At 38.6% G+C, this 24,399-nt stretch overlaps 1 protein-coding gene across 1 annotated transcript in view; it reads left to right on the forward strand.

The window, feature by feature from the left end:
- SPTBN2 (spectrin beta, non-erythrocytic 2) overlaps positions 1–24,399 on the forward strand; it is a gene marked incomplete in the record, with an annotated part of 95,615 nt that overhangs the window by 65,443 nt on the left and 5,773 nt on the right. The window contains 22 exon segments of the mRNA XM_072423025.1: positions 160–462; positions 544–697; positions 808–1,678; positions 2,771–2,908; positions 11,819–12,575; positions 13,564–13,766; positions 13,901–13,991; positions 14,129–14,275; positions 14,937–15,200; positions 15,296–15,520; positions 15,674–15,763; positions 16,400–16,678; positions 16,822–16,952; positions 17,336–17,540; positions 17,642–18,016; positions 18,654–18,898; positions 18,979–19,117; positions 19,535–19,619; positions 19,953–20,149; positions 20,679–20,833; positions 22,214–22,280; positions 23,402–23,452. Coding sequence (XP_072279126.1) covers positions 160–462; positions 544–697; positions 808–1,678; positions 2,771–2,908; positions 11,819–12,575; positions 13,564–13,766; positions 13,901–13,991; positions 14,129–14,275; positions 14,937–15,200; positions 15,296–15,520; positions 15,674–15,763; positions 16,400–16,678; positions 16,822–16,952; positions 17,336–17,540; positions 17,642–18,016; positions 18,654–18,898; positions 18,979–19,117; positions 19,535–19,619; positions 19,953–20,149; positions 20,679–20,833; positions 22,214–22,280; positions 23,402–23,452 — 5,172 coding nt within the window.

The following is a 24,399-nucleotide window of genomic DNA, read 5'->3' on the forward strand; positions in this document are numbered from 1 at the left end:
CGTCTTGTCTCACAGGTAAATGTACTACTTTTTATATTGTAGGTAATAGCAATGTTGTCATTTAAGTAGTATTTGTATGATCACCCTTAGACTGATTTTTTTTTTTTTTTTTTTTTTTTTTTTACTTTTTTTTTTTTTTTTTTTACTATTGCATGTTAGGATAATTTTGGTTTAGACTTGGCTGCAGTTGAGGCTGCAGTGCGAAAACATGAAGCTATTGAGACGGACATCATTGCTTACAGTGAGCGTGTGCAAGCTGTAAATGCAGTTGCAGATGAATTGGAAGCAGAGAATTATCATGACATTCGGAGGATTTTGGCTCGCAAATGCAATGTATCACGGTTATGGGATTACTTAAAGGAATTGGTAGCAGCCAGACGTCAGAGGCTTCTAATGAACCTAGAATTGCAGAGAATGTTTCAAGATCTGTTGTATCTCATGGATTGGACAGATGATATGAAGGTATGAAATGAGACTCAAGCATTTACTGAATACATGTATAGTACAGTTTGTAAGTTATTGTTTGGTAATTCTCCTCTCTAGGGTCGTCTGCAATCTGAGGATTATGGCAAGCACCTCCACGGAGTGGAAGATTTGCTCCAAACTCATACTCTAGTGGAGGCTGATATTTCTGTCCAAGCTGAACGTGTAAAATCTGTTACAGCAGTGGCTCAGAAATTCATGTCAGATGATGAAGGTATGTGGACATCAAAAAGCAACTTTAAAGCAAATATAGTGAAAAAATAATATAAGATTATGACAGTGAAAAAAAAGTTTAACGTTCATGTTTTCTGATTTTGTTTGTAGGCTACAAACCTTGTGATCCAGAGGTAGTGAGAAAGCGAGTGCATCTTTTGGAACAGCGCTATGCAGAATTATGTGAGCTTTCAGCCGCGCGAAGGTCAAAATTAGAAGAATCGCGACGACTTTGGAAATTTTTCTGGGATATGGGTGAGGAGGAGGCTTGGATACGGGAACAAAGTCGCCTTTTGCTATCTGATGACCATGGAAAGGATCTCACCAGTTCGCTGAGGCTACTAAGCAAACATAATGCCTTCCGAGATGAAATGAGTGGTCGTTTTGGGCCATTGTGTCAGACAGTAGCCGAGGGAGAAAAATTGATTGCAGAGGGTCATTTTGGAGCCGGTGAGATTAAAGAAAAGATAGCAGATGTAAGAGGTCAATGGAAAGAACTAGAAGCTCTTGCTGAAGATAGAGAGCATAGACTAAGGGAAGCCTACAGTTATTATCAATTCCAAGCTGATGCCAATGATGCTGAAGTCTGGATTTTGGATACCTTGCGCTTGGTTTCCACAAGTGATGTAGGCCATGATGAGTATTCTACACAGACACTAATTAAGAAACATAAAGATGTTGAAGAAGAGATACTCAACCACCGACCAGCTATTGACACTTTGCATGAACAAGCTCGCTGTCTGCCACCAGCTTACTCTCATTCTCCTGAGGTTGATGGAAGACTCCCTGCTTTAGAGCAGCGATATGAAGAGCTGGTAACCCTAGCTGCTCACCGTAAGCAAGCACTTCAAGATTCCCTGGCTCTTCATAAAATGTTTAGCGAGGCTGATGCTTGCATTCTTTGGATTGATGAAAAGGAGCAGTGGCTTAATGTAATGGACATTCCAGAAAAGCTAGAAGACCTTGAAGTAGTCCAACAAAGGTATTTATTTTTTGTATTTTTTGCATTATAGCTATGGTGGTTACCTACAGTACTATAACAAAATGAAAAGCTGCAGAAAGCACAGAGTTGCTCTCCCTACTGCAAGAGTAGAGTTTTTAGTATTGTTCAGTGGAGATGGGACTTGTCTTATTCCTCCCCCCTGCAGGCTTTCTCAGCTTCATCAGACTGGTCTCCTGCGACTTCTTTGGAAAGTCTACTTTCCAGAATCTTTGAATACAGACTCTGAATACAGTCTGTACAATAAGGAACTTTTAGCTTTATGTTGTACAGAGAGGTTCCAGCGGCCTATCCATATTTCATTGTTGTGTGGCAGAGGCGGTATAAAGAAAGTGTAAAGTAATCTTTTCTTCTAAATATTCATCAAAAATCTGTGCTCCCTGGAATTGAGATTTTATTTCTATGTTGATGTTATTGATCTTTGGGAGAGTCAGTAAGATATCAAATTTTTCTGTATAACATATACTCACAGTTCAGCTTGTGATTAAATGTCAGTTAAAAATAAACATCAGGAAAGCTGATCTTTACAAAGCAGTCTTTTACCCTCATTTGTAACATAATGCACATTGATATCATATACATTGCTATTGGTTTTAAAATTTAGGTAGGCAAAAGGGTCAGTATTGGGGTTCTGCAACATTTGTATTTGCTGCCAAAGAACATGTTAACAGGAAGTAATGAATCTGCTGATTGATGGGCGCGTAGTATGCAGTGAAACAGAATTGGGTGGGCTTGAAGGCTAAAGAATGCATTTTAAAAACTGAAATTCGCCTGCTTTGTGTTTGTTTGTACTTTTACCAGAATTAAAGGTAGATTGTGCATTGTTCAAGTAAATAGAAAAGAACAGTAGGTCAGGCATGCCTCTACATTGTTAAACCTTACAGTGTTGTTCCAGTTGTACTGTACAGACCAGAATTCCAACTTGAAGCACCATTTGCAATGAATTTAAAGCCACAAGATATTTCACCTAGGCACCTAGTCAGTAAATTTGCTGTTCTAGGGCCACTTTAGGGTTTTTAATCTAGGCACACGTTTTACATGTTTTTTTTTTTTTTTTTCATGCTTCCTTTAAAGGTTTGAGACTCTGGAAGCAGAAATGAACAACTTGGCTACCAGGATAGCATCTGTGAATGACGTGGCCGGGCAGCTTCTCAGCACCGACCACAGAAATGAAGAAAGTATCAGAGACTTGCAAGATCAGCTAAATGCTCGGTAAGGATTCCCCCCTCCCCAATGTTTGTTGGCCTACTCTAAGACAACATTGTAAATGTGTGTGCTGCGAGAATTTATGGTTATCAAACCAATAAACCCTTAAACATTTTTGCCACAGTAAAATGCCACTGAAAGTTTTGAGCTACTTCTGCCATGGCTCCCCCATAAATTAGTACAGTGTATGAAAATCTTGTGTTGTAAAAAAAAACTATGACCCAGTACACTGCCATATACTATATAATTTTTGTTCCAGTTTTTAGACGCATAAAACGTTTAGATATTTTAGGGAATCGTTTAAACTTCCTTTTTTGTTTTTGTCTGGAAAAGAAAATAGTAAGTTAGTACAAATCTTCCCATGTCAACACAACATGTCTGCTTTGAAATATTTCCTTTCCATTCCTGTTCTAGTGACAAACTGCAACTGTATAGAAGCCAGGACTGTTTAGGTTGATCTGGTACATCTTCAGTTTTTCTAGAGCAGACACTGTGGAATTCCGTAGGGAGGCATATTTTCGCACAAATCTTGGAAGTAACAAATGAGTGTGTTATGGTGACCACACAAGAGAACACAATAAATTCTATGACTCAGAATATGGGTATGTAAAACAAGTTTAGTGCCATTTTAGCACCCATTTGTGAACCTCTATTAAACACATGAAAGCTAGTATTGCACATAGCTGAAAGCTAATGGATCTCTTCTCTCTTACTGCAAGCAAAATGTTTCTTAGTGTAGTAGAATATGATGGTATTATCCCTTGGTGGGCATTTGGGGGCTTTCTTAGACAGGAACACGTGGACTTTGTCTATTTCAATTCTGTCCACATGTTACATAGTTACATAGTAGGTCAGGTTGAAAAAAGACATAAGTCCATCATGTTCAACCACTTGGAAAATAAAGCTATCCCAGATATAAAACCCTATGGACATAGTTGGTCCAGAGGAAGACAAAAAAAACCCCTGGTACACTTTGCTTCAACAGGGGAAAAAGATTCCTTCCTGATTCCATGAGGTCATCGGATGTTCCTTGGTTCTCCACAATCACTGCTATGTTTACTTTAAAGTTTAATACCTAGTTCTAGAAAAGCATCCAGCTTTTTCCTAAAGCAATTTATGGTAGTTGATGAAACTAATTCCTGAGGGAGCCTATTCCACATTTTCACAGACCAGTGAAGAATTCCTTCCTTATCTGGAGCCCAAACTTATTTTCTTCCAGACGCAAAGAGTGCCCTCTTCTTTGTAATGATCTCAAAGTGAATAGAGTTCTCTTTATGGACCATTTATATATTTATACAGGGTGATCATATCCCCCCTAAACGTCTTCTCTCAAGGAGGAACAGATTCAGTTCAGCTAATCTCTCCTCATAGCTGAGCTCCCCCATTCCTTTTATTAGTTTAGTTGCCCTTCTCTGCACTCTCTCCAAATCCACAATGTCCTTTTTGTGAACTGATGGCCAAAAATATACAAGAATGTACTGCACATTCCAGATGTGGTCTGACCAATGCTTTGTACAGGGGCAGGATAATGTCTCCATCTCTGCAGTCTATTCCCCTTTTATTACAAGAAAGTACTTTGCTAGCTTTTGATTTTGCAGCTTGGCATTGCATGCTGTTATTAAGTCTATGATCTACCAGAACCCCCGGACCCATTTCCATTCCTGATTTCCCCCAGACGGTATGAAGCATGCATGTTGTTGGCCCCCAAGTGCAAAACATTACATTTATCTATTTAAATGTCATTTGCCACTTGGCTGCTTAATCAAACAGTACATCCAGGTCTGCTTGAAGAATATAGACATCTTGTATGGACCTAATTCTATTACATAGTTTGGTGTCATCTGCAAACACAGAAATGGTACTTTTAATCCCAAACTGTATATCATTTATAAAGATTTTAAAGAGTAAATGTCCTAACACTAAACCCTGGGGTACACCTCTAATAACCTTAGACCATTCAGAGTATGAATCATTAATCACTACTCTCTGGATGCAGTCTTTAAGCCAGTTCTCTATCCATTTACAGATTGACTTTTCTAAACCTATTGACCCTAACTTGCATATTAACCTTCTGTGGGGTACGGTGTCAAATGCTTTAGCAAAGTCCATGTACACTATATCAACTGCTACTCCACTGTCTACCTGTTTACTTCCTCATAAAAAGAGAGTCAATTTGTCTATCACACTCTCTAGGACCTTTCCAACTATGGACGTTAAACTAACCGGTCTGTAGTTACTTGGTAATGACTTTGCTCCCTTTTTAAAGGTAGGATTCACATTGGCCTTACGCCATTCCATTGGTACCATGCCAGTGACTAAAGAGTCTCTAAAAATTTGAAATAATGGCTTTAAAATAACAGAGCTCAACTCTTTGAGGACACATGAATGTAATCCTTTGGGTCCTGGTGCTTTGTAAACCTTAACTTTGCCCAACTGACTCAGTCATATCAATTTTGAGACATTTATGGCTGTGACATTGCTATTTTAATTTTGTGTACACAAAAGTGTTAGTTAAGTGTTTGCAAAGGATTTGGTAAATCCGCAGTTTCTTTATCCCCAGTTACCAACCCAACCAAGACATCCTTTAAGGGACCATGTTCAGATCTGATCTTTTTGCTATTAACCTCCTCAGTGGTTCATTTCTGTCCCGTTTTATATGTCTAAAAATGTATTTTACAGTATATGTTAATAGTAGGAGTATATTAAAGTCTGAAAGACAAAATCATGTCAAAATAATAAATTAAATAAGTAAAAAAAATACGTTTTTTTTTTTTTTTTGGAAAAATAAATTATAATTAAGTAGTAGAGGTGGTACAAATAAGGGGGGGGCCTCAGTTTTCTGAAAGTTAATCATATCCAGAAACCTCTCCAAATGTCCGAAGCTCCCTCCATAAGTTAGGAAGTGTGACAAGAGGGTTTGTCAAAGTGAGGAGGATGTCCTCTGCATAAAGCGAGATCTTAAATGGGCCTCCCCTTACCTGTACCCCCTGTATATCAGATGGGGAAGTTTAACTGCAGCTAATGGGAACAAATCACTTGCTAGAAAGGTCCAGCTAGGCCAATACGACGGAGGGTGAGAACATAAAAGGCCAAATGAGCCTGTCAAAGGCCTTCTCTGCATCCAAGCCTAGGACCAGAGAAGGCGTTTTGCGTTTATTTAAAATATCAATGATGACATCACGCTCCTTGTATTATCACTAGCATGGCGGAAAGGGAGGCCTTATTGGACGGAGGTTGTTGGATACCTTCGGTGATTTCCGGTGATGGGATTAAGTATAATATTTTAATTACTTTTTTTAACACATTTGTCGTATAGGACGCACTAACTTTTCCCCCCGAGTTTTGGGGAAGAAAAAGTGCATCTTATATGGCAAAAAATACGGTAAGTTGTTTCAGACTTTCCACCGAAATGGTAGGCAAATAGATACTTGCCAGATATGTGTCAATTTTAGCCTGAATAAGGACTCCTTGTGAACTCTTCTTTGATGTACTGTTCTGTAAAGTCGACTATAGTAGGTCTTAAATCTAAAGGGTATGTTTGCTGGGTCATAAAATAGGGTACCCGTCTCATCTTTAATAGAGGCGGGGGATGCCATTTGACAATAGTCTCGCAGTTTACGCGCCAGCAATGTGTCCGCTTTGTTTCTCTTATAATAATTTAGCTGACGGGTGCATGTCATCATCCAGCTCACTTTTCGCGAGTCTAAAGTTTGCAGCTTAGAGTGGAGGGGACACCAAGGCTTTCAAGGTTCTAATCTTAAGGGAGCGCTGAAGGTTAGAGACCCACTTAAGGCAGGGAACCTAATGCAATACAGTGACCATGAATAACTGATTTGTAGGCTTCCCACAGTGTTTACGTGTGTGCCACTGACCCTTCATTCTCTTCAAAATAAAAATATAGGGCTTGTAAATTGTTTAATTTGTTGTATATGTTAATTCCTGTTTAAGAAGAAAGTCATTTAGCCAATGACAGTCTGGTCTTAGATTGGGACAAAATAACATCTAGAGTGACCGGGGCATGATATGACCAGGTTATTGGATGAATCTCCGTGGAAAAACAATTGCGTAGCAATGGGAGATTAACCAAAAGATAGTTTTATCAGGTATGAGTAGAGTGGAGTGGAGTAAAATCAGATCTGTTTAGTTGAGGCGTGTTGTATCCTCCACGAGTCATATAGGCAGGAGCGTCTAATGATTTGGCGGAATGTGCAGGAGTGTTGAATCACCGAAGGGTGTGGGAAGGCGATCAGATGTGGGTGAAAAAAACAGATTAAAATCACCTCCCACTATAAGATAGGTGTGTTCATATTCTTCCAAACTAGACAGGACTGCAGATATGAATTGATTTGATGCGGGTAAATTGAAAATTATTAAATGACATTGCAACCCTTGATTTTTTTTTCCTGTTGGGAGAGTTCGCCATGTAGGATGCAGGGTATGATCTGGAGGCAAAGTTAAAGGTACCAGATTGGTCAAAATGGGTTTCAAAAGATTACGTCTACTGCAAGGCGCTTAAACTCCCTAACGGCTAATTTTCTTTTTGTATTGGAGTTTAAGCCCTTGACAATAAAGGACAGTATTCTAGTCTTCATAATGGAAATTAGGAGATGTGTGTAGCTATGTACCTTAAAGGCAAGCGGACGGCGTACATCAGTAAAGCTGAGACTAATAAAGGGACGCTAAGCTCAAGTTGGCTCAGCCATCCGAACCTAAAGGCGCCCCACAGGCCCAATTGTGCAAAGTGAAAAGAATGGGATCTCCTGGGTAGTGAAAACCCAAAAACAACTGGGAGGAGGGAAAAAAATAGGAAAACAGTAACAAGGAAAAAACACATCAATCCCCTGTACTCTTAAAAAAAAAAAAAAAAAAAAAAAAAAAAAAAAAAAACCCCTTAGGTTTAAAAAAAAAAAAAAAAAAAAAAAAAAAGGAGGGAAGGGGAACTAAATAGAAGGATGAATGGAGAGGTCTCCCCTAGGTGGTAAGCAAACTTGGAGCCCCCAAAGGGCACCATGAAAAATAAACGCACAATAGGTGCAACCTTGTCCATGCCGGAAACACAGGGCCACAAATAGAAAAGACAAATACAAACAGTTAACCAGCAAACATGGGCAAATTGTAAACAAGACATTTCCAATAGGTTAGAAAAAGTGGTCGAGTCATAATATGAACAACCATAATAGTTGCAGGAGAAGTGAGGTCAAGTGTGGAGGGTAAAGCTAAACACTAAGAAACGTAAGTAATCCTCCTGCACAGGACCCCAATCCCACAGCAATTAAGTAGCTATCCAGCAATTCAACGGAATGAATTGTCTGATATACCAGGCTGAGTAAGAACATCTATAATTCCGGTCCTGGCCCATCTGGTCCGGTGGAGAGGTAGGATGGAGCAACCGTTTGCCAGCGGGGAGGCTTCGGAAGTGGAGGGGCCTCTGCTTCCCAACTCAGTAATCGGGAACAGTCAATTCCTAAGTTCTCACAAAAGGCAGAGAGGTCCTCCAGGAAGCGGATGGTTGCGGACTTTCCATCCTGGCAAGCTGTTACGCTGAAGGGAAAACGCCAACGATAGGGGATATTGTAGTCTCGGAAGGTTTTGGGAAAGGGGTTGCAGCAGACGCCTCTGTTGTAGGGTGTGTCAAGAGAGATCCTGAAACAGTTGAATGGGAGCCCCATCAAATTCCAGATTGTGCATGTTCCTATACTTTGTCATGATCCCATCCTTCTGCTCATAATCGGCCAAACAGCAGATTTCGCTTGGTGGAATTTAATTGCTTGGGAAGAGGGCCGTCTTATAATGTTAATAATTATAGCTTGTGAAAATGGTTTGATTGATAGATGCGCAGCTTGAGTCATTTAAGGTAGCCCACGGACCCAGATATTATGTCTGTGGCCCTTTATCCAAATCTTCTAGGTAGCAGTATAAGTCTCTAAGCTTCGTGTCATATTCACAAGATTTGTGACCAAGGTGGTCTATGTCCCCCTTAGCCTGTTGTATTTCCTCATCAAAGCCCTCCACTCTCCCTGCTAAAGACTGGAGATCATTACGCATGGTTCCAATTTGTGATCTACACATGGTTTATACCTGTGATATGAGGGTTTTAATTTCTGCCTTTGTGGGGAGGCTTTGTAAGTCATTCCTCCAATACAACTGGAAACCCAAGTCTGTCGGCAGGGGAGCAGTTGATTCGTCAGGTAACCCCATCAAAGTGGATGGAACAGTATTATGTGGCGTAGGTGGAGCAGAAGCCCCTAGGGCCTCCTGCTCTCTCCCACCGGAAACACGTGGAGCATCAATAGATCTGTGTGCAGATGGGTCTTGGACACTTGCAGGGGTTAAGCAAATAATCCCATTTTTGTTAGTAAATCCTGATAGGGCTAGCTGCAGCTGCATATGTCTGTGCATCAGGATCTGTGGACCAGAATGGCTGCAGGAAGAAGGGGAGGCCTCAGGAGGGGAGGAAGGACTCACCACTGGACCATTCTGGCGTGCTGTATCCACAGTGCCTGCTATCAAATGAGAGGCAGGAGGAGCAAGTATCCTGGACGCTTGTTGCAGTCCTGGAGACTTCGACTGAGGGTGAGACCACACCGTCGGCCTTCAGCCAGAGGATTAGGCTTCATCATGGTCGCTTGTGAGGAGGCCGCTGGAGGGGAATCCTCAATATAATCCCGAATCGAGGTTTGGGATGATCCGGACCGGTGCCCCAAGGTGGAGGGGGTCTTCATAGCCTTGGGTTGCTTAGCTTTACCCATGGCTGCTGGTGAGTGTTTGCAGCTGGTGAGTGTTTGCAGTGCCAGCACGGAACAGAGAGAGAGAGCTCTAAGCCCCCATCTTCTAAACCCACAAAGCCACACCCCCGTCACCATTTCTGCTGCTTAAAAATGTATCCCCATATTCTCGCCTAGCTGCTGCAACTCTTTGTCAAAGCTGGGGTCTTGCTGTGGGCTGTAGGTCTCCTGGGCTGTGCAAAGCTTAGGAGTCAGGACCTAGGCATGTATACTACTTTTTGTTTAGTTTAGTTCCTCAACTTTTTTAAAGCAACTAGTTTTAAATTAAAGCGGAACTAAACGGAACCTTAAATCACTGTGTAGATGAAAGATTAGGTGATGTAACCTGCTGTAGAAGGGTAAAAAAAAAAAAAAGCGAGCCGATCTCAATACGCGTACATAAGATAGGCATCTCTTACCCCTCAGTGCAGGAAAATGCTCTTCTGCACATGCCTGATATCACGCATGCACAGAAGGAGCAGCCAGTAGCCTCCTGGGATGCATTACGTATGTATCCTGGGAGGCTCTTCACTTCCATTTAGTCTTGATCATATTTTTTAAATAAAAAATGGTGTTGCAGTTAAAAAAAAATATAAAAATAAAAAAAAATAATAATAATTTTACTTTGAATAAAAGGTCTGCTTTAGGTTTGGAAAATTCAATCTGTAAATGTATAGAGAACTGGCTTAAAGACTTCATCCAGAGAGTTGTAGTTAATGATTCATACTCTGAATGGTCTAAGGTTATTAGTGGTGTACCCCAGGGTTCAGTGTTGGGACCATTACTGTTTAACCTTTTTAAACTATATTGAGTTTGGGATTAAAAGTACAATTTCTGTGTTTTGCAGATGACGTCAAACTATGTCATGGAAATAAGTCCATACATGATGTCTATAATCTACAAGCAGACCTGTATGTACTGTTTAATTGGGCAGCCAAATGGCAAATGACATTTAACATAGATAAATGTAAAGTTATGCACTTGGGAGCTAACAACATGCATGCTTCATACTGTCTAGGGGGAATACATTTGGGGGAGTCAGAAATGGAAAAGGATCTAGGGGTTCAGGTAGATCATAAACTTAATAACAGCATGCAATACCAAGCTGCATGCATCTAAAGCTAGTAAAGTACTTTTCTTGTATTAAAAGAGGAATAGACAGCAGAGATGGAGACATAATCCTGTCACTGTACAAAGCATTGGTCAGACCACATCTGGAATATGCAGTCCAGTTTTGGGCACCAGTTCACAAAATGGACATTGTGGAATTTGAGAGAGTGCAGAGAAGGGCAACAAAACTAATAAAAGCAATGGAGGAGGTCAGCTATGAGGAGAGATTAGCTGAACTGAATCTGTTCTCCCTTGAGAAGGGGGGGTATGATCACCCTGTATAAATATATAAATGGTCCATATAGAAAACTCTCTTCCTCATTATTCATTTTGAGATTATTACAAAGAACAAGAGGGCACTCTTTAAGCTCTGGATAAGGAAGGCATTCTTCACTTTAAGGTCTGTAAACATGTGGAATCGGCTCCCTCAGGAAGTAGTTTCAGCAACTACTATAGATTGCTGGAAGAAAAAGCTGGATGCTTTTCTGGAATCACAGAATATAACTGGGTAATAAGGATTTAAAGTAAAGATAACAGAGACTTGTTCCAGGGAACACCTGATTGCCTCACGGAATCAGGAAGGATTTTTTTTACCCCTGTTGAAGCAAATTGTACAAGAGTTTTTTTTTGCCTTCCTCTGGACCAACTATGTCTTATAGGGTTTTATATCTGGGATATGTTTATTTCCCTAGTGGTTGAACTTGATGGACTTATGTCCTTTTTCAACCTAACCTACTATGTAACAATATAAATATACTTTAAGTAATGTTCAGATGTAATCGCTACCTACATGTCGACCAAGAAATTTGTAATGAATTACTGCTTCTATTGACCACTATGTGTGTTCATTTTTAAACACATCTCTATGCATGTATTACCCATGGAACCCTTTAAGTGTGAAAGATGTGTAATGGCAATTTTATAGACTATATATATACAGACAATGTCACATATTTTTGTAGAATAATATTTACCCTCTTTTTTACAATTCATGTTTTTAAACCATATAGGCTTTACATATGACTTCCTTTACTATTTGCAGTTGGAATCGTTTTCGCCAACTGGTTGGTCAGAAGAGGAATGCTCTTGACTCTGCCTTAGAAATTCAAAATTATCATTTGGAATGCAATGAGACCATTTGCTGGATGAGAGAAAAGACCAAAGTTATAGAGTCCACGCAGAGCCTGGGAAATGACTTGGCAGGAGTCACTGCCCTTCAACGCAAGCTCACTGGTATGGAACGTGATCTGGAGGCCATACAAGGAAAAGTTGGGGACCTTCGCTCAGAAGCAGAAAAGCTGGCTTTAGAACACCCACAAAGAGCCTCGGCCATTACTGGTCGCTTATCTGAGATAGATGAGACTTGGGATGAACTGAAGAATACAATGAAAAGAAGAGAAGAAACACTTGGGGAAGCAAGCAAGTTGCAAGGATTTTTGCGTGACTTGGATGACTTCCAGAGTTGGCTGTCTCGAGCTCAGACTGCTGTAGCATCTGAAGATGTCCCTGCTGACTTGGTGGAAGCAGAACGTCTGCTTGCACAACATGAAAGCATAAAGAATGAAATTGAACGTTATGGAGCAGACTACAAAAGGATCAGAGATGTTGGTGAAGAAGTCACTCATGGTCAGACTGATGCCCAGTATATGTTCCTTCAACAGCGACTTAAGGCTCTGGATACTGGCTGGAATGAGCTGGGTCAGATGTGGGAGAACCGACATGAGCTGCTGTCTCAAGGTTACAGTTTCCAAGTGTTCCTTAGAGATGCTAAACAGGTAGAAGGCTTCCTAAATAACCAGGTAAATAGATTTGCTAAGTTTTTATGCCCGTAGTGTTTTAATGATATTAAAATGTGTCATATTAAAAATACATAGGCAGTGTCCATCATTGTGGACCTTTTAATGTTGAGTAGATATGGAAGATTACACAGTTAAAGCCTTATTTTGTGACACATCTGTTGAACTGACCAGAAAATTGATGATGCAGTCCCCAAGTTTAAATTGAAGAGTGTAGTTTTTGTAATAGAACCATGTGTACAGTGATGTACTGTTAGTGTGGAGACACCCCTGGAGAACACTTGGGTGCAAGGGGGACCTCATAACCTTATCACACTTTAGACAAAAAGACACAGCTGTTGATCTGGACAGGGCTAAAGTTTGAGACCTACTGCTAAGCTTCATGAAATCACTTAAGCTAAAGCTGAATTTGGGTTTGTTTGCTGTGTAACCCCCAAGATTGAAAGAGACTATATTTTACATTTGTAACATCAGTGTAGTAAAGGATAAAGCCCCCCAAGGTCTTTTTTTTAATAATGGGAGCCAATACGTTCTTTGAAGCTATTTATTCCTCCCTATTTAGGAGGAGGTGGAGTAGAAATAGATAGATTTCTGTAAAAAAAATGTAAATGTAAACATTCAAGTGTATCATTAGAAAAATATGGGTTGATTCACAGAGGATATCATCATTCTTTAATCTTTAAAAATGCATTTGTAATTTTTGAAGTTAACAAATACTCTCTCCAAATTACTGAAAAAAAACTTTAAATGTTAATTTAGCAAAATTGCTTGAAAAATTGTTGTTAGATTTACTCTTATCCCCTGTCTCAGGGAAAACCTTTTATATTAGAAAAGGAATCCCTCGAATGCAGGTTTGCCATAAACAAAATTTAAAAAGTTGGAATATGTAACGTGTGTACTGATGTAAAAGTTCTGCTTTCAGACATACTATTTTATCTCTATGAAGGAGCTTGTATTGATTTTGCATATCTACAACTTGTTTATCTTCTAGGAATACGTGCTATCCCACATAGAAATGCCATCAACCCTTCAGGCAGCTGAAGCGGCAATAAAACGCCATGAGGACTTTATGACAACCATGGATGCTAATGATGAAAAAATTCGAGGGCTGGTAGAATCAGGGAAGAAACTCATTCAAGAGCAAAATGTCAACTCTGAAAAGATTCAGGAAAAGGTCACATCTATTGATAAAAGGTATGTATGACTTTCCAGTATATTTCTTTAACACAGGGATTTTAAGTGACATTAAGATAGATGTGTTTCCTAGATATAATGTGTTGAAGATGTTTTTATTTTTATAAATTTCTAAGAGATTGTGTTTTCCCTAGACATAAGAAAAACAGAGCAACAGCTGCTGAAGTTTTAAATCGCCTGAAGGATAATCGTGACCTTCAACACTTTCTTCAAGACTGTCAAGAAGTTAGTACTTTTTTTTGTCAAATGTTTAATAATCTATAACGCTAATATGACAAAGGTTTTGCTGAAACATGAAACACTTGAGAAGTATATTTTTAGTAGTGTTGTGATGTATTCAATGCACTGTTTTCTTTTCCCAGCTTACTTTGTGGATCAATGAGAAAATGTTGACTGCCCAAGATGTCTCTTACGATGAAGCCCGTAATCTGCACAGCAAGTGGCAAAAGCACCAGGCATTTATGGCTGAATTGGCATCAAATAAGGACTGGCTAGACAAAATAGACCAGGTGAAATAGGTTTATTAGTAAAGCAGATTCTATGCAACATTACAGAGGTCAGCAAACTTTTTTGGCCACTAGGCCATTTCAGGGGTAGGCAGGAGCACACTAGGCTGGACTCTCTCTCGAGTCCTGGCCTAATGGCTCTGCCCCCACCAGGAAGGGAAGGGAAATCCCTCTTTTCCGCAATGAATACAGAGGAGAGGGAATGTTTCCTATTTACCCCGGCGGCGGAAGTGTTAATGCCGGCCACGGTAAATGGGGAAGGGAGCCACAACACGGAGGCTCAAGAGCCGCATGCGGCTTTGGAGCTCCGGCGGCTCTGGCTCCGGTAGTTTGTTTTGGCTGTGGCGCGGATTGCCGTCCGGGATAGGGGGCGCTAGGCCGGAACAAACTACGAGCTAGGCTGTATCTGGCCTAAAGGCCAGAGTTTGTCTACCTCTGCATTATGGCATAAAATTACCGTATGGTCTTCAGTGACCTCATTTTTATCACAACATCACAATTGAACCTCCTCCTTTTTTTTTTTTTTTCTTTTTAAATAAAGAGCTAAAGTGCTGAAAGTTCGAGTGGTCTATGTCTCTGGTATTAAAGATTTGATGATAAAATAAACAAAATTTGCAACCTCCCCACTGTAGTTGATGTTTTTTTTTCTTCTTTCACATCTCAGGAGGGGAAACAGCTTATTGCAGAAAAGCCAGAACTAGAACCAGTGGTACAAGAAAAGTTGGATACCCTCCATAGCTTATGGAATGACCTAGAATCCACTACCAAGAGTAAAGCACAGTGTCTTTTTGATGCCAACAGAGCAGAACTGTTCACACAAAGCTGCTCTGCACTGGAAAGTTGGTTGAAAAATCTAGAAGACCAACTTCAATCAGATGATTATGGGAAAGATCTAACTAGTGTTAACATTTTACTCAACAAGCAACAGGTACAAGATTTTTTTTTTGTTTTCATTAACATGAAGTAGTTCATTTTTAAGGAATACTGTGTACATTTTATAATTCTGTGTGTGTATACTTTCAGATGCAGGAGAATCAGATGGAAGTAAGGGAGAAAGAGCTGGAGGCAATTCAGAGTCAGGCCCAAGCTCTGAGTCAGGAAGATGCCAATATAGTAGAAGTAGATTCTAAGCACAAGATGGTAGAACACAAATTCTCAACACTGCGTGCACCACTCGATGAACGAAGAAAATTGTTGTTGGCTTCCAAGGAGGGTCACCAGTTTAACAGAGATTTGGAAGATGAAATTGTAAGAACTATTCACCCTTTCTTGTTAGGGAAATTCACTTCTATGCTTTAATAATGTATAATACATGTCATGTATAATTTTAAAAAATGGATTCCCTCCAGTGTGTAAAGTTAAGCTTTCATTTCTTTCTTTTCTTTTTTTTTTTCTTCTAAGCTTTGGGTTAAGGAGAAAATGCCAATGGCTGTATCTACAGAGCACGGAAAAGACCTTCCAACTGTACAACTACTTATTAAGAAAAACCAGGTGAGGTACAATAATAATAATGAAAACTTTGGCTTTAAGCTGCTAACTGTAAACTGCCCTACAGTAAAAATTTTTTACATAAGCTGTGGTGTTACACTGGATCCCATTAAGTGGCATTATTCTCTGTATACCTCCATGTTTCTTTTCTTCAAACAAATGTTTGTTAGCATCAAAGTCCTGGATATGCTGCATACATTTTTCTTTACATGTTATGCCTGCACAATGTAACATGGAAGTAGATGTCTGACAGATGTTAGTAAAAACTGCTTAAACAAGACATGCTGGGATAATAATTACATACTTTAAGAAGGCTCATTCTCTTGGGAGTTGTCAACTGTAATAGTACTTTCACAAAAATTGTTAAAATTTGGTGCGGCTATAAACCACGTACTTTATACCACTGCTATGCAAAGGAGATTATATTTTTCCTTTGATATTCTAGAATGGATGGATGTTGCCCAACTTGTGCAATTGCTCAATACAATATTGTCATACAAGATGGCATGTGTTTTTCTACGTTGTAAACCCTGACTTTTATACTGGGATCTAAGAACGGTTTGCATGCCTATTATCAATGTCAAAGTGTATTAGGTTTTTGTTTTGTTTTTTTATTTCATTCCTTTTCCCGTCTGACAGACACTGCAAAAAGAAATTCAAGGACATCAGCCTCGAATTGATGATATCTTAGCAAAAGGAAAATCAATGGAGAAGAACAGTTCTCTAGATGCTCAGAAGATAGGCGAGAAACTAGAGTTGTTACGAAACACATGGGAGGAGCTTACCACTGAGGCAGAAAAGCGGCATGCGCGTCTGGAGGAGTCCCATGCCGCACAGCAGTTTTATGCTGATGCAGCAGAAGCTGAAGCCTGGATGGGAGAACAGGAGCTGCACATGATGTCTGAGGAAAAGGCAAAGGTTTGTTATTTACATCTTTGTACAACATACTATCTCCCCAAAAAGAGCATTAAAAAAAACTGTTGAGGATATTGTCAGTACAAGTGCTTATTTCTTTCTCTGTCAGTTATATTCACTCCCCTTTTTTTTGTTTACTCTTTTAGGATGAGATTGGTGCACAGGCTATGCTTAAGAAACATCTGGTGATGGAGCAAGCTCTTGATGACTATGCTGAAACCATCCATCAACTAGCCAACTCCAGCAGAGATATGGTTTCTAGAAGCCATCCAGAGAGGTAGGCAGATGACACTATCTGGATTTTTTAGCTTTTCTTTATTTTACATTTGATATAAAAATAGCATTATTAGAAATTGTAAAAAGTTGGTCCCTAAAGTATTTTCTTTGTCCCATACCCAAACTAATTACCTTTGACTTGGCTTTTTAAAGACACTTTAAGTTAAAGTTAGCTTTTTAAAGATAACCTAAACTTTTAGTGTATATGAAATAAATGAAATTTCAAATAAATTTAAAATAATATTTTTTATACAACTCTTTGCCTTTTTTACCTTTTTAACCTACGGGATAGGCAAATATAGTAATGAATATTACTACAACTATCTTGGTGTATTTGTTTCCCTTATAGTTTTGCAATATATTATAATATTTTTCTTTTTTCAGTGACCGCATTACCTTGCGTCAAGGACAGGTTGATAAACTGTATGCTAGTCTAAAAGACTTGGCAGAAGAGAGAAGAGGAAAGTTACAAGAACACCAAAGACTTTGCCAACTAAAGAGAGATGTTGAAGACTTGGAACACTGGATTTCAGAACGTGAAGTGGTGGCAGCTTCCCATGAGTTGGGACAAGACTATGAACATGTAACGGTACGTCAAATGTTTGCATTATAGGCATGAAAATTACTGTGCGATTGTGCACATTTTGTTTGCAAGTGCATGTAAATGCTTGTCTTTTTCTCATCTTCCAGATGCTGAGAGATAAGTTTCGTGAATTCTCTCGTGACACCAGTAATATTGGCCAAGAAAGGGTGGATGCTGTCAACCTTATGGCTGATGAGCTTATTTCATCTGGACATTCAGAAAACGCAACTGTAGCTGAATGGAAAGATGGTCTCAATGAGGCTTGGGCTGATCTCCTAGAAATGATTGATACCCGAAGCCAGATGCTAGCTGCATCCTATGAGCTCCACCGTTTCTATCAAGACGCTCGAGAAACATTGGGTCAGATACAGGACAAACACAAACAGCTTCCAGAAGAGACTGGCAGGGACCTCAACACTGCAGAAGCAATGCAACGTATGCACACAACTTTTGAACATGATATTCAAGCACTTAGTGCGCAAGTAAGTCACAAGTAAATTTTCTCACATCTAGAGCTTTTATAATTGAGGTGCATCTACCACATAAAATAGACCTGTGTTCAGGTTAAACTATGTATGCTTACATACAGGTTTAAAAGCCAGCTTCTAGAGGAGTATGCTTTTACTTTTTTTTTTACTGTATCAGTGTTTCCCAGAATACTGAGTCTGTAGGAGCTACAGCATCCTCTATATCATGCATGCAGGCTTCTCTATTAAGTACAAGGACACATTGAGTGGTTTGGGTACAGAGACTGCCAAACCACTCTGACAGTAGCATACAGGTATCTATTCTTCTTTGAATATGTTAACAAAAACAGATGTACTATTATATAGTAGCATTAATTAGCCAATAGTATTGCATGAAGTGGTATAGTCTAATGCATTTCACTTTAGATCCTAGCTTCACCCTTGCTTGACTGTGTGTGTTTATGATCAACTTCTAGCTACTAACTAGTAGACTGTGTATATTCTAAAATAATGTTTTACACCTGGAATTTTAGCTTCTTGTAGCTGTCAATGCATAAAACTTAGCCTGTTAATAGTCTGTAAACAAATATGTTAAAAAATGTATGCTATGTCTTTTATGTTTTATTTTGTTATGTTTGGCCAAACCTTTTAGGTGAAACAAGTCCAGGAAGATGCATCTCGGCTTCAGAAAGCCTATGCAGGTGAAAAAGCTGCAGACATCCATAGACATGAACAAGCAGTAACTGAAGCTTGGGGAGAGCTGCAAGATGGAAGCAGTGCTCGACGCCAGCTCCTGTTGGACACAGTGGAGAAGTTCCGCTTCTTCAGGATGGTTAGAGATCTTATGTTATGGATGGATGATATCAATTTACAGATTGATGCTCAGGAAAAACCAAGGTAAAACCTTTTTTTTAATATTTATTTATTTACCATGATCTCAACAAAATCTACAAAAACATTTATTTTTACTTGAACAGGGATGTATCCTCGGCTGATCTGGTTATTAAAAATCATCAAGGTATTAAGGCAGAGGTTGATGCTCGAGCAGACAGTTTTACTACCTGCATAAACCTGGGAAACTCTCTCCTAGAAAAGAATCATTATGCCTCTGACAAGGTACTTCTTACGTACAAGTATATATTTACATTTTAAATAGAAGAACAGCTTTCACTGTTATAAACCAGAAGGGAACCATTTCTTTTTGTATATAGAGAAAAGATAGGGCACAATGTAAAATTAAAAAAAAAAACTTTAATACATGTTATTGAATAAAAAAAATGAGCTTTAAAACAAGCCATTCCTGAAGTCTTTAGGTGCAGACAATGCATAGTATTTCAATACTTAAGGAGTAAAAATGATGTCCAGTGATGGTGGGGATACAAATATTTAGGTTGTGGTAGCTGCTAGAATTCTGTCATGGAATCTATAAGACTCTTGACTATCTACAAACATTTGTATGATATTAGAGGTATACATCATTACTTACATCTTTGTTTACCACTCAGTGTCCTGATATTAATCTGTGACTTACAGATCTCTGAAAAACTGGAGCAGCTGCAAGAGAGGCGTCAGGAAACAGAAAACAAATGGAAGGAAAAAATGGCATGGCTACAGATTGGTTGGTCTTAAATACTGTTCTCATTAGTCTATATCCACTGACAGTTTAGACTTGCATGACACATTTATTAGTGATAACAAAATGTCCCTAACATTGAGTGCATTTTATAATCATCCAAAGCCTGTGCAGGTGGCGTAGCATTTTTGAAAAGATTTTATGTTAGATGTGATAATAGACATTTCCAGTAGCAACTGACTTTATAGTACAGGTATATGTACAAATATGTCTGCAACCATACCCTCATAAAAATGTGCATATTACACTCTAAAGTGAACTGAATTGGTAACTTATTCTTCTGATGTGAATGTATCTTTACTTGCTGATTTCTTATAGTGCTTGAAGTGCTTATGTTTGGAAGAGATGCTAACGTGGCTGAAGCTTGGCTTTCCAGCCAGGAACCTATTGTCAGGTCATCTGAACTTGGTGGCAATGTAGATGAAGTGGAAAACCTAATTAAGCGACATGAAGCCTTCCAAAAAGCAGTATCTACTTGGGATGAAAGATTTTTGCTTCTGGAAAAACTAACAACGGTGAGTCAGTACAATTACAGTTGGCTAAGGCTCTACCTGTTACTTTAGACGGACGAATGGTAGAGGACATTTTAGATCCTATTTTGCATTTTGTTGCTATACTTTGATGTTTTGGTTAGGCTTCAACTTTTTTCTAGGTATTCTATTTACTATACCTTAGTATTTACTTGGGGAATTAGTGCCCCAAAGTATTATTACTAGCTCAGGATTAGTTGCACTCCTAAAATGTTAAGGGGTAGAGAGAAGCTCATTTACTAGATGGAGTACATAACTCAGAGTATGGTTTGTTAGGCAAGCAGATGAAACATGTTGAAAGATGAAACATACATATATTTGCCATAGTAAGTCTATCTAACATGCTACAATTTCATTAAAAAAAATTGCTGCTGGTCTATGGCAGATGGCTTCAAGAACATAAGTCTGTACTTGGGCATATAGTGTTTTGCCAATTGAACATTAAAAATATAAATAGTAATATAGTAATACCCAGAATGCACTTCAAGCAGTTAGAATTTTCTTTTCTTTATAGTTGGAAGAGAATGAATTAAAAAGAATGTGGGAGGAAGAGGAGAGAAAAAGAAGACCCCCTACTCCACCTCCAGTGGAACCAAAACAAGAGGAGATGACACAGAACCACCAGACTCTAGAAGACCATGCAATTCCTGCCAATGTGCTACAAGAAAGGTGAGCTAATACATTGTGCACCTACAAATGACTGCTTGTGCAATCATTTTCTGATTAGCTACAGTGGTTCCTTCTATAAATACACTGGAAAAGTGCGCATAGCCAACCAGAGAAAGGAAGTTTGTTGTTGGTGAAAGAAAATACGAGGTTAGAGGGGGTGGGTGAGAACTATATGAATACTAATGCAGACAACCTTTCTTGGAACTGATAAGCTACTATATGTTAAATAATGTGTTGGGTTTAGTTACATTTTAAGTTAGTAAAACTAAAAAGTTAGGTTATAAATATTACATGCACATTTCTGTACAATTATTGCAATCAATAACTCAGTATCTAGGATTTGGTATCAATCCAGCCATGATGTGTAAATGTCTAAATACAGAAAATATCTGGGAGGCAAACATTAAAACCCCACCCGCTTGGTTCAGCCACCATTGTTAGAAAAAAATTTATCCCCATTCCTTAGTTTTTTATTGGATGCCCTTCCCTTCCTGGAGCTGTAGATTCTATATCCAAATTATCCCCACTGGGTCCTTTATTATGTTTGCTGTGGCTCCATTTATTCTAATAGATGGTCCAAACTTACCTGGATATCAGGGCTATCATGGGACTGCGCCAGTCAGGTCTGTACAGTGAAAAACTTAGGGATTTAACTATGTTGAGAACAAAGATCTAAAGGATAGAAAATCTGTTAAGGTGATAAAGCATTTTTTAAATATAAAACATGTTTTTTCTAAATTTAAAGATTACTGTGCTGTCGATATGTCTAAATAGGGGAATGTCATGAAAACAACTGTCTGCTTTCCATAACACTGTGCTGTGCATGCTGCAGAGATAAACGATGTATATTGCTCCTATCCTTTTTACTGATCTGTCAGTGTAAAGTGTAGAACACTTTCATGTGCTGTATGTCTCTGACTTCCACAGTGGTTGTCGGTGGTTTACCATTACCAGGTCGATGAGACAACTAAGCAAATTTTGCAACTTTTGTTAGGGTCTTGTTGTGAGTGTGCTTAGGCAAACTTTTGACAAACCTTAAAGTGTATCTAACTCCAAGAACAAAAATGTACCTACCATATTGCAACTTACCAGTCCTTATGTGTTGGCTTAATTTTTTTCCAGACTTTTAAACAATAATAGTCAAAAACTGAGAACAAGGTTAGCTAATAACAGTCAGCCCAGGAAGACTCTGCATGCTATCAGCTGGCAGGATTTCTGTCAGAATAAACATGCTTTATATTTTTTGCCCTTGTTGAGCAGCTTTCTGCCATAGTTTTACCAAATCAAAAGAGAATAAAAGAGACATTTCATAATTACTATAATATATGTGAGTTGTAGGTTAAATCTCCTTTTCATTGAGTTATCCTTTTATTTTCGTAGGTTACAAAGCCTGCAAACAGAGCAAGTTTCTGTGAATGGACTGTATACGGATTCAGACTCTCCTCAGGTAGTTTACGTTTACATTTAGAAAGCTGTAAAAATAAATTCCCAATAAAATTTTGTTCTATATAATTGTTGGTTTGTGAACTTAAACCTTATTAAAGTGACGAGAACAAGTACTGCAAGTAATTGTATTCCAGAATGGTTTTGCCTCATTGAAGTTACAAAATCTCTTGGCTGCAAAGTTAATTTACTCATTCTAATGAGTACATGTCATTGTGCTGGTATTACTGAGCTTTTTTTAAACTCTGCATCTAGAAATAGATAAATATGGAATAAGGAGATGCTTTATCTGCTTGCTACAATTGTAATAACATAGAAATTGCTTATATTTAGGTAAAATATTTATTTCTTTTTAATTCAGAAAAAAATAAGATGACTGCTGATTTAAAGAAACCAGTCCTGATTAATTTATTGAGGCTGTATGAGGTTTTTTTTAAAGGTTTAAGTATTAGAAGAGTCATTTTGTACTATACTATCTAGGATGTCACTAGCCTAGAGCAAACTCATGAGTTATTGGCCTAGGCTTTTGAGACCTAGGCTTTTAAGTGGATCTTAAGCAAAAAAAAAAAAGGCAATTGATATAGTGGTGGTGTTTAGTGGTCATTTCCTTAACACACGTTCTGTAAACTTTGAGCTAAGAGTTAGCTACTAGTAAAAAAAAAAATGAATTTATGGCAGGATCAACAGGCAATTTGTACCTTAATTGAATGGATATAATAATATATTATATGATTATTATGCAAAACAAAGCAAACAATAAAAGTTAATTATCAGCATTTTTTATTTACCTTAGCTGCAAGTGAATAACAAGATAGTAAAACTAGAATCAAGGAATTTTTAACATGAGCACTTTAACAACCAAACATTTGCAGTTTTCAAATTTTTCTCGGCATAATTCTGCTTTCTAGTCTGCATTCTGACTTGGTACTTTGCTGACACTTGCGCAAGAACTGGCAGATTTTTGCATACCATTTGTTCTTGGGAAAATGGTGAACAGCCTCACATGATGAGCAGTAGGGAACTTTTGTATAAATCATATCATATTTATTTTTTTATAGTTCACTATAAAATCATTAATATAATTAGAATCGTGAATTATAATTAGGAGTTTTTATTTTTATTAAGCAGCCATCAACAGAAACTAGAAGGCTAGATGACAGCTTATCTGAGAATCAGGTAAGAGTTTCCTTATTTGTATTTTGTAAACTTGTGTAATCAAATATCCAAGTCACTATGCTTAAAAATGCACAAACTTTAGAGCTAACTGTAACAAGGTGGAAGTATTTGTGAGACTACAAGTGTCAGGAAGGGTTAAAGAATGACACAAAACACTCAGGCACTGCTTAAATAAAAGTTAGTACTTATCTTTATTGCATGCGTACAAGTACAATGGTCCAAAACAGCACCAGTTCCATCAGCAGGATCACACGACTCGGTGTACCCCAGGGAGTGCCCATTTCCTTATCATCTAACTGGGAAGAGTCAGGGAGGATAAAGGTGGGATTTCTTTACGTGTATGCAGAAAATGTCAGCGCCAGCACTCAATTCTATGATATCTGGAGTTAACAATCATACACTGAAATCAATCAATCAAGACGATCATTCCTGGCTCACTTTGACCAAACCTCCTTATTACATTATAATATGAAAAAAACTTGCAATTGTTCGTATGGGAATATACTTTTTATATCACAAGTTGCTTTCTTATGACCCATCAGGACACTACAGCCATAACTTAATGGTATCAGGTCACTCCCACCACAACCTAATTGGGAAAGAGGGACACAAGATGTTCACAAGGGCACAGACTAGAGAGTTTACACAAATCCACCTGTACATCCACAACACATGTATTCAGTAGTCCATGTTGTTGTATTTGACTTGCTAAAAAGATTAACCCTTAGGTGGGGTCTCCAAAGGAATAATCAGAAAACCTCACCATTCCTGCTACACTAACTAAGCAGTCTGGAGCTGGCGGAGTCAAGTAAAATTTCCCAATATCCCCAATGTGTAAGAGAATAGCAGGCCATCCTTGTTGAACTGTCTCAAGGATAAAAGGGGTAAACACACTCTTGAGATGTGATGTGCCAGTAGGTGTCTGCCTTGCTCTCCCTTTTCATTGT

The sequence above is a fragment of the Pyxicephalus adspersus genome, chromosome 9 (assembly GCF_032062135.1).
Source record: "Pyxicephalus adspersus chromosome 9, UCB_Pads_2.0, whole genome shotgun sequence".
Taxonomy (NCBI): Eukaryota; Metazoa; Chordata; class Amphibia; order Anura; family Pyxicephalidae; genus Pyxicephalus; species Pyxicephalus adspersus.